The sequence below is a fragment of the Octopus bimaculoides genome, chromosome 8 (assembly GCF_001194135.2).
Source record: "Octopus bimaculoides isolate UCB-OBI-ISO-001 chromosome 8, ASM119413v2, whole genome shotgun sequence".
In the NCBI taxonomy this organism is placed as follows: domain Eukaryota; kingdom Metazoa; phylum Mollusca; class Cephalopoda; order Octopoda; family Octopodidae; genus Octopus; species Octopus bimaculoides.
This window is the reverse complement of record NC_068988.1, coordinates 14,686,480-14,697,429: the sequence shown is the minus strand read 5'-3', so window position 1 is coordinate 14,697,429 and position 10,950 is coordinate 14,686,480. Positions and strand designations below refer to the sequence as shown.

At 34.2% G+C, this 10,950-nt stretch overlaps 1 protein-coding gene across 7 annotated transcripts in view; it reads left to right on the top strand.

Annotated features, from left to right (window-relative positions):
• Positions 1-10,950, top strand: part of LOC106867173 (F-BAR domain only protein 2) — a 189,726-nt gene that overhangs the window by 145,112 nt on the left and 33,664 nt on the right. For 5 of the 7 annotated variants that reach the window (XM_052969958.1, XM_052969957.1, XM_052969956.1 and 2 more), the window contains 4 exons: positions 1,820-1,918; positions 2,787-2,883; positions 5,466-5,573; positions 8,322-8,408. In XM_052969958.1, the coding sequence (XP_052825918.1) occupies positions 1,820-1,918; positions 2,787-2,883; positions 5,466-5,573; positions 8,322-8,408 (391 nt within the window). The remainder of the gene's footprint in view (positions 1-1,819; positions 1,919-2,786; positions 2,884-5,465; positions 5,574-8,321; positions 8,409-10,950) is intronic. The other 2 variants (XM_014911966.2, XM_014911968.2) reach the window with 1 other exon arrangement.

The following is a 10,950-nucleotide window of genomic DNA, read 5'->3' as shown; positions in this document are numbered from 1 at the left end:
TTTCCACCAAAAAAAAAAAAATTGTTTTGGTTATTTGAATATGCTTGTATGGAATATTTCTTGTGAACCTGTTTGAAAATATTGTCAAAGTGATATGCAAATATATATTGTAATTTGAGTGCTTCTAAACTCTGTGTGGTCTTTAGCAACAAGAAAATAGTTTAATACACCAGAGTATTATAATCTGGCTCTTTTTTTTTTTTTCTTTTTTTACCATTTCATCATTTGCTGCTGTTTTCCTCACCAAACTTGTTACCCTCCTAATTCCTCTTACGTTTTGCTGACCTAATCACCCATTACACAACTATCCAAATTGTATACTGTGTTGCAGTTCTAAATTTGATGTCAACTGCCTAAATCTTTGCCGTTGAAACTCTTATCAATGCTCTGCTGATTGATGCTGCTGAGCCAGTGCTTGCAGTTGAGCCACTCTATGTTGCTACTGAGCCAGTGCTTGCTGTTGAGCCTGTTGAGCCAATTTTCATTTTCTACTATGTCATTCCTTGTTTCTGTTGAATCATTCCTTGTTTCTACTGAACCAGTCCTTCAAGTAGTTCCTGTGCCAATGTTTCTGCTGAGGTAGATGATTGTTTCTACTGAGCCAGTCCTTGTTTCTTTTGCAGTAGTCTGTGTTTTCTATGGAATAAATCTTCTTTTGTTTGTTGATTTAGTCTTTGTTTACTGCTAAGCCAGATTTTGATATTTGTTGTACCATTTTTATTTTCTGATGGATCGGTTCATTTTGCTGCTCTGCCGGATCTTGACTTTTCTGAAAGTCTTATTCTTGTTACTGATCTAATAAGCCAGTCTTTGTTGTGACTGTGAGTTTATTTTCTACTGAGCTAGTCATTGTTGTGGCTCTGCCAAACTTCTATTTTGCTGACATTCTACATTCTAATTTTTGTCACTGACTTAGTAGTGTTTCTTTTTTTAAATAAGCATGAAATTTGTGATTTTAAGAAGAGGTAAACATCAAAAACTATATTTGTACCTTTTCTAGAATCATTATGATAAGTCAGTTAAAGAAATTTAATTGTAGGTTTAAATTTAACACAAGGTACACATCTAATAAGGCAGTGAGCTGGCAGAATTGTTAACATGTCTAACAAAATGCTCAGTGGCCTTTTTTCTGGCTTTTTACATTCCGAGGTCAAATTCTGCCAAGGTCAAATTCTGCCAAAGTCAACTTTGCCTTTTATCCCTTTGGGGTTGATAAAATAAAGTGTTGTCAAGTAATGGGGGTCAATGTAAGTGACTTGCCCCCTCACCTGAAATCGCTGGCTTTGAATTCTGTGAAAACAGGCGTCCTGTTTGAGGAGAATGTTGTAATTTTGGTCACTTATATATCACTGAAAATTGTTGTCATCAACTCATATCCAAATAGGAGATCTGTAGCCAGTGATTGAGCCTCTTCATCTTGATGGATATGAAGGGTGCCAGTGCCTGGGATAGCTGTTTAGGTCAAAGCCAGTACAGAAGAGCTAGGGGCATTTATCGCAGGGAAGAATTGGTGGGACGAAGAAGCGCGAGTCGCTTTTTGCATCTTCACAAGAAAAATAATATCTTGTTAATTATATAATTTTCAAATATCTTGTTATAATATGTGATTTGTATTTTTATACATTTTAATTGTTAGTGAAACTTTTCTACCTTTATTGGAGAAATTATCATCATCATCATCATATTTTGGTAATTACAAGGCTCAGAAAATTAAATGTTTCTCACTTTTTACTTCTCACAAAATATATAATTTGTTACATTATAATGTGGTCTTTTTTCTCAAATAACATTTTTTTTTTTTTTGTGTTTCTGTTTCCAGCAATTTCAAAAGTTGGAAGAAGAACATGCACGTCAGATGAAAGATTTCATAGATACATACTCTAAAGCATGGGTTAATGAACACATCTTACTTGGACAGGTGAGCTTGTCAGTTGTTAATAGTTGCTTATGTAATTGTTATGTAGGATAGGCTCAGGTGTGACGATTTGGCTGAGAAATTTGGTTCCCAACCACTTGGTTTTGGATTCAGTGCTACTATGTGGAACCATGAGCATAGTCTCAGTGAGTGGATTTGGTAAAAGGAAACTGAAAGAAGCCTGTTGTATATGTATATAATTACTGGGTTCAATTTGTTCGACTAAACCTTCAAGGCTTGTGCCCCAGCATGGCCACAGTCCAATGACTGAAACAAGTAAAAGTGACAAGCTGGCAGAATCATTAGCAGGCTGGGCAAAATTCTTAGTAGCATTTCGTCTGTCTTTGTTCTGAGTTCAAATTCCACCGAGGTCGACTTTGCCTTTCCTCTTTTTGGGGGTCGATAAAATCCATAAAACAAGTACCAGATGAGCGCTTGAGATGATGTAATTGACTTACCCCCTACTTGTACTTGTGGCAGCATTCACTTGAGGTGGGTTGGGCTGGCTTCGACCAATAGATCGTATTCAGCGTTTCAGTGGGAATACAAGTTAACATATGGTCCCTAGTCACAGGCATACACACTCAGGGATAGTGTGATCCATAGCAAGTCATTTTGCCATCAATTGTTGACCATTGCAGAGTATTCACTGACCAAGTCACCACTGATTATCATTAGCAGACATAACCTGGGTTTGAGAGTGGGTACTGGACACATGCTTTAGCAAAAGTTAAGGGGTGCCTCACTCCCAGTGATCTTCCAGCATGCCAGACACCAACCCAGATCTTCTAAGGGCCCGTGTGACTCCCTCCCTCCCCTCCGAAATTGCTGATCTCATGCCAGAATTTAAACCAATATTTCTTCTTGCCAGGTACATAATGAATTTAGAAATAACTGTGATGAGATGACTGTACAGAAATTGATTCATACCTTTGTGCAGGCTAAAGCTTCAGGCAAAATACGTCCGGGTGAGTATCTTCATTGCCATCTTTGTATTGTGACTGTGTGTTTGGCTGATGTTCGTCCTATGTGTGTGTTTGTGTTCCTGCTTGTGTGTATGTGTTTAATATTCTTGTGTGTGTTTATCTGTCTAACCTTTCTGTGTATTTCCCTCTCATGTTCCTATATGTGTCTGTCTAATGTATGTGTGTTTCTCTAATGTGATTACCATTGTCTGTCTGTATGTTTAGATTGTGTGTGTATGTATGTCTCTTTCACGTGCTTCCATTTGGTTCTGTTTTAATGCATTTGTGTGTGTGTGTGAACGTGTGTGTGTAATGTACTAGCATGTATTTGTTTAATATGCTTGTATGTGTGTGTTTAATGTATTTGTGTATGTCTGTCTTTGTCTAATGTGGTTGTGCATGTGTCTTTGTCAAATGTATTTGCATATGTATGCATGTCTAATGCTTGTATGTGTATGAGATTGTGTCTCTTACAATCACATAACACTGTTATGTGATTGTCTTAAGTGCTTTTCTGTATTGTCTCATGTTAAAATATTCCATCTGGGTGTGCACATGTGTGCACTCATGAGTATATGCATGTGATGTGTATATGTATGTGATGCGTTTTTTTTTTTTAATGACTTACTTCAGAGTAGAAGGCAGGGCAGCACTCTTTGTCTTTTCAGGCCCTATGAAACTGTCAAAAGTGACAATGGAAGTAAGTTATCCTTTAGCTAGAAACCCAACCCTCTGCAGTGTGGAAATAGTACACATTCATGTTATATAGACTGATAACTGGAACTCCCTTGGTTACGACGATAAGTGTCCCAGTTGATCCAATTAATGGAACAGCCTGCTTGAAAAATTAATGTGCAAGTGGCTGAGCACTCCACAGACATACATACCTTTCATGTAGTTCTCAGGGAGATTCAGCATGACGCGGAGTGGGACCCTTTTGTCAGTTGAGTGGACTGGAGCAACATGAAATAAATTGTCTTGCCCAAGGACACAACACGCCACTGAGAATTGAACTCACAACCCTACGATTATGAGCTGAATGCTCTAACCACTAAGCCACGTGCCCTCACTATGGATTGATAACACCCAATGACACACAATTAGATTCGTATTGAGAAATTCTATTTCCAAAATTCAGTAGTTTCAGCTGTTCCTGCTGTACTTTGCACCTTTTCCTCCTCGCTGCTTTTTTTTACTGTTTACTTTTCTGTCTTGTATTCCATGCTGTGTACCACACGTATAAGTCTGCTGGTTATCATTACTGTCTTTTTTTTACTCGACTTATTGCTGCTTTCTGTTCTCTTTTACTCTCTTCCAATGAGTTGTAGTGCACCTGAGCACTGCATCCAAAAAGCTTGTTATTATAAAGTCTCTTCAGAAGATAGAGATTTAATGTGGACAGTCTTTTTTGTTAGTGTACACACTATCAATATTAAAGCTAGCCTTGTTCAAAGCCCCTTGTGATGGCGGGAACTTGCCATATTTGTCTTATTGGTCAGAATGGTTAACAAACTGGTAGTACAAGAATTTTTTTTTCTCACAACTCTATTGATTTATGTCATTGCTATTCTATATTACACTTTCTTTTCTTTTTTTTTTTCAGTATTTAATTGTGTTCCTTGAGTATGATTCATTCCAGCAGCAATATAATTATATTGACATCATGATCAAAATCTGAGTGTTATTGATAATACTGTTACTTTTGTTCCTAATGCTTTTCAAAAACACTGAAAGCAATTTGTGTCTGTGTAGGTGTGTCATGTGCACATGGTGGAATAGTTAAGAAAGTTTGCTTTGCTTTTCAGTCATGAAGTTCTGGGTTCATTCCCACTACATGGCACCTTCTATAGCCCTGGTTGACCAATGGTTGATGAGTGAATTTGGTAGATAGAAACTGTGTGGAAACAGGCGAGCGAGCTGGCAGAAACGTCAGCATGCCGGGCGAAATGCTTAGCGGTATTTCGTCTGATGCTATGTTCTGAGAGAAATATTATTCATTGAACATATATTTACTGCATTTGGACTGTGGCCATGCTGGGGGCACAAGCCTTGAAGGTTTAGTCGAACAAATTGAACCCAGTAATTATTTCTTTTTAAGTCCATCACTTATGTGTATTCTATCAGTCTCTTTCACCAAATTACTAAGTTACAGGGACATAAGCAAACCAACACCAGTTGTCAAGTTGGGAGAAAAGTAGAAACAAAGGCATAAACACACAGGACAGGCTTCCACACAGTTTCCATCTACCAAATCCACTCACAAAGCTTTGGTTGGCCTGAGGATATTGTAGAAGGTACTTGCTCAATGTACCATGCTGTGCGACTGAACCTGGAACCATGTGGTGTGAAAGCAGGCTTCTCAACCACTCAGCCATGCCTGCATCTATGTTAGAAATCATTATGAGATGGTTTGTTAGCAATAAAGTGGCTTTGGTGATCTTTGTGTAACAAATTTAACCCATTATTTATTCTGCATGGCATTCTGAAGAAAGCTGTCTTCTAAGTTTTGAAGTAGTTCTTTGTATTGAAATTGCTTTTTTCCAACTTATTTTGTTCGTTGATGCTAAAGTATTGTTGATTTGTAGGTCCAAAAGAATTTGTTGAACCAGACCTTTCGTGTTTACCTGTTACAAGACCCATGTCTCCTGAGATATTTGATAAAAAAGATGGTTCATTAGAAAAGAAAAAGGAAGGTAAAGAGAAATGAGATTTAAATTTATCAACATTTATTAGTTTTTTTTTGTGATTTTTAAATTCTGTTTATAATTGTAATTAGTTTCCAATATTGATTGGCAGTCTGGTCTGGTCTCATATTTTGGGTTTGGAAGTTACATTTCCCTGAACCTCTGTATGATGACTCTGACTAACTGATAGTCTTTCTTAGTTTAAGTTAGGGCTGTACATCCATTAAATCTTTTTAATTGTCTCAGTCATTTTGAAGATGTAAAGAAAAAGAAAAACAACAAAAAGTAAATACAAAAAGACAACAACAAAAAACAAAAAAACAAACAAACAAAAAACAAGATGTGGTTGCTAATCATGAAAAAAGATTATTTGCTAATTCACCTGGTGTGGTGTGTATGAGGTTAATTGGCTACATGCACACTGATTTGTTTTGGTCAATTTGGCTGTTCTTGTTCCTCTACTTGATTGCTAACTACTATGGGCTTTCTGGGTGCATGCTGTTGCTGTTACCGCCACTGCTGTCTCTACTTGCTACTGTCACTTTGTGGGAAGTCTTTCGTTGATTCACGATTGACTTTACCTCAGTGTTGTAGTCTTGGTAAGCAATCCGTTTGCTTACATTTGTTACTAACTTCTAAACACTTAACATGTCAAACATTGCATATATATATACATTTTTTTTTTGTAATTATTACCCTTTTCTCTCTTTCTCTCTTGCTATTAAAAAAGAAAACACAAAAAAACATTTTTTTTTACTTCTATAACTAACTGTTCTTCTAAATAACTCTTCTTTCTTTTATTTACAATTTTGATACATCCTGGTTTCAGCTTTACATTGATACAAATGACTGTAAAGTTATCTCCATTTGTTTGAAGGGTAATGATGACTGATTTCTCTGAGTGTCATATGTTTTTGAAGAGAAGAGAAACGGGATGGCAAATGTCTCTCATTGATATTTCATTGTAATTATTTTAATACTATGATATGTGCTTGTGAGATTTTATTTCAGGAAAGTGACTATTTGTTTAGTAAAAACTAACCTCATTGTTATTTATGAGTGGCTATCATATATATCTATGTAGATTTTAAAAAAACTTAAATGATTAGAAATTCATTATAGCACATTAGAGAAAAAAACCTTGCTTAAGGAATCGAAATTCTGTGAATTATCATTTTGTAACAATTTAAGTAACTATGATCAACATTTCAACAGCTCTTATCTCTGGATAATTTCATAGCTGTGATCCTCTAATTGTTATAACAGCTCTTATCACCTGATAATTCTCATAGCTGTGATTAGGATCTTAATATATCCTATTTCATTCAGATGTTTTTCCTATAATTCACACAGCCGATATCATTTGACCCTGCTTCTTATCCACCACACTAAAGCTCTTGCTTGTTTCATATAATTCTTTTTTTTTTATTCTTTACTACACTTTTGTCCTTTTTTTAAAATTTTTCTCTTGATGGAATGATGCCTGTTTTATATCTTTTATTACTCTGGGGGAATATCCTTAGTATCTGTCTTTTACCTGAACTTTCTGCTCCCTTCAATTGCTTCCATACCATAGTAAGAGGACAACATTCTTCAGAATTCTTTTTGACTCTTGTTTGACCATGAAAATTCAGCATTACAATTTTTTTCTCATGATCGTGCAACCAAGTGCAGCCAGGTTCTTTATTCATAATAGCCAATCATTTAAAAATTTTTTTATCTCATACCAGAATACTGTGGTTAGCTGTGCAGTGATTATGCAATGAATGTAAATTAATTTGTTTGTTTCCTCTAAGGATGCTAACTAAAAAAATAAAATAAAAAAAAAAGACTAAAGTAAATGATAGAGAAAAGATTCTTTTGTTACTTCTGAATGTCTCATTTTATTTATTTTTTTTTTACTTAATTTTTCTCAGTCCCTTTGAAGTGAAGTAACGTTTGATCTTTGGTAACTGCCTACTGTAACGTCTCAATATTTTTAAGCTAGTCATTCTAAATTGTTTGAAAGTTTCTACTAAAATTTCTTGTTTCAGTATTACAGACTACTGCTGTTACTGCTTCATTAGTCTTGACCATTCCTCTCCAACCCATTTCAATCAATCCATATTTTACAGTTTTGTTATTTTTTAAATTTTTTTTTATGTTTCTATTGTTATTACAAAGACCTTGGTTTAGAATAGAATTGGAAAGTATCGATCTCTCTGTCTCTATATTTTTTACAGATATTTCAAAAATATATTTGAGAAAAATATATATTTTTAAAAATCATCTTTGATATTATTCATAAATTATTTTATAAACAAATTTGTTAAGAATTTATTTTGTAAATATTTAATGCTGAAACATTTTAATCATTTTTATCAGCAGAACCAAATGCACCCCACAGAATCTCAACAAATTGACTAATGTTTCTTTTAACACCTTGGTTGTGTTTCATCATAAATTTAAACAGAATTATATTTTAATCATCATATGAATTATATCACAGTTTTATAGGATTTGTCACAAGCTCACTTAGAAAATATGTCCACAAACATACAGCTTACAAAATAGGTATACAGACATATAAAAAAGCCATATACATTCAGATCGGTTTACTTCTGCTGAGATCTATAGAACCTTCCATTAATTATGATTTTCTGTTTCCATGTCTCTTAGTGCAGCAGTAGCAGCAGTACAATGTCAGTATGTAGATACTGAAACTGTAATATTATTAATTGGCTAGTTTTGTGAGATGTCAGTACCATTGCTTTGCAGACTCCAGTGGGAGTCCCAGTCCTGTGTTAGCTGAAGCCCAGCCAGGACCCTTGAGCCGCAGTGTCAAGCTGAGAGTGTCTCGAACATGTAATACCATCATTACCTTTACAATACAATATTCTCTTTCTGGCTTTTCTTGGAGGACTTAAGCTTTTCTTTTTTTCTGTTTGGCTTTTTCTTTCTTTCTTTAATTTTTTTTTTTTTTTGGCTTCTTTAATGTAAAACTGCTGCAATTAATATGATAGCATATGCATGCTTAACTATTTTTTTTTCACTTTTGGTGACCAGTTCCTAATATCAGCAGATTGTGTGGCAGTGGTGATGGTATGGCTTCATATTCTCATGTAATCTACTTGTTTGATACCTAATAAATAATGTGCATTCTTTTTAATTGTTTTTTTTTTAATTGTTTTTTTTTTTTTTAAATATAACTAACCAGTTTGTGGTTTTATTTTTGTTAACACCAACCAGTGTGTATTTTTGTTGGTACTAATGAGTTTATATTTTGACCAAAAAAAAAAAGAAAAAGAAAAGCAGAAAATGAACGGAAAGAAAATTTGTAGTCTTCTTACCTTCAGTTAAAATTTTTTTGTAATTATTCCTAACTAACTGTTTGTTGAAAGTTCTAATTTACATTTTAAATAATCTGAAAATTTTTAAACAAAGGTTAATATTATTTGGGAGAGCATCTGGTTACAGAATTTCCTGCTCCTTCATCAGGAACAATTAAAATGATTGATTTTTATTTTTGTTGTTATTTTAGCATGACCCTCCCCAATCTGCCCCGAACCAGCAGAATTATGATAAAAAGGTATTCCAGCTATGACCATCCCATTTTGTTTTGTTCAGACATGAGAGATCTAGGAAGTACATTGTCCAATGTGTCCTAACAATACGGTTGTGATTTGATGGAAATTTCATAGCTATTTCTAGCATGTCAAGCAACTATGAAAAGGGCTCTCTCATTAGCTTGATTTTTATCTCTGTACATTGTTCACAGAAATTGCCTAAATGTTTTTGGGACAGGAGCGGAGGTTGAAATAATTATTCCTTCATTAATCAACTGAGATGTGTTGGGCAATTAGTAGTATCTTGTAGAATACATAACTTATGTCCTACAGCTACAAACTTACTACCTCATGCGTCAAGAGTACGTTATAGAACTTATTGTAAACATTATAATAATGGCAAATTATTATTTGTAAGTTTTGACTTATTTTTTTACTAGTGTTTAGATTAAATACTTAATTAGACCTCATTAATTAAATCATTAGTCGCTACATTATATTCCCACACTCTTCAATTTTCATTAAAAATTTGATAGAATGGTGTTTGAAAATATTGTCCTGTTTTGTTGGTGGTACCCACCAACAAAACAGGACAATATTTTCAAACACCATTCTATTAATAACTACAGATTTTGAAGTGAAATGAGAGGATATGTATCTTGCCTAAATTTGGAGGCAAAAATAGGTGCAATACAGGGATTGAAATAAGATTTGAAAATTTGATAATGTGATGACCTTAAATAATGATTTCATATTAAAAAAAAAGAATTGTCTCAAAATAAATTATGATTGATTTTTAATTGTAATTCAGCAAGAACTCAATGATTTAGTTATAGATTAAAGATTTTGTTGATCATGTAAGATGGATTATAATAATAATAATAATAATAATAATGATATTAATAATAGTTTCAAGAGATTGATAAAAGTACCAGACTTTAAATCAGTACTGGGGCTGAACTGCTCTACTAGAACCTTTAAAGCAGTGCTCTAGTATGGCCACTGTTTAATTAATGAAACATAATAAAAGAGTACAGCAATCCCCTCACTATCGCGGGTGTAACGTTCCAAAGCCCCCCCCCCCCTGATAGGTGAAAATCTGTGAAGTAGAAACAGTACTGTACTGTATATTTTTTTAAAATTATTTTTATAATTTGTTCAAATTTATTTTATTATAAATGCAAAACAACACCACAGAGGAATCAACGTAAGCTTGAATAATAAACTGCGATAGGTGAACCGCGATAGGGCAAGGGATTACTGTATGTTATAAATTATATTATAAAATGTTTATTACGAACAGTTGTTTAACATCCAGGCTTGCACTTTTATCATTTTTCCAAATGGCTAACCATTTTTTAGTTGATGAACCAAGTATAATGTAGATATCCATGGATACTTGAGTTATTTTATTTACAGAAGTAATTAATGGTAATTAGTAACACAAAAATTTCTATTTGTGTTTTCTTAATTCAACAAACAAATTTAAGAATGCAAGTTTTACAGCCATGTGGTTTCAAGTTCAGTCCCACTGTTTGGCATCTTGGAAGATAGCCGCTGTTTGGCTCTTTTCTGTAGGTTGATCAATGCCTTGTGAGTGATGTTGGTTGATGGAAACTGTATGGAAGCCTGTTGTAATATATATATATATATATGTATATATTTGTGTGTGTGCACATGCAACCCATGGCTTTGCTTGTCACTGTCTGAGTGAACTGGTAAGATAGATATGTTTACATTCCTTGTTGACTGGCCAATCTATGCTTTTGAAGACCAGTGGAGTAATAAAAACTTTCTTACTTGAAAAGCAGGTAAAGGTTGGTGACAGCAAGGGCACCTGG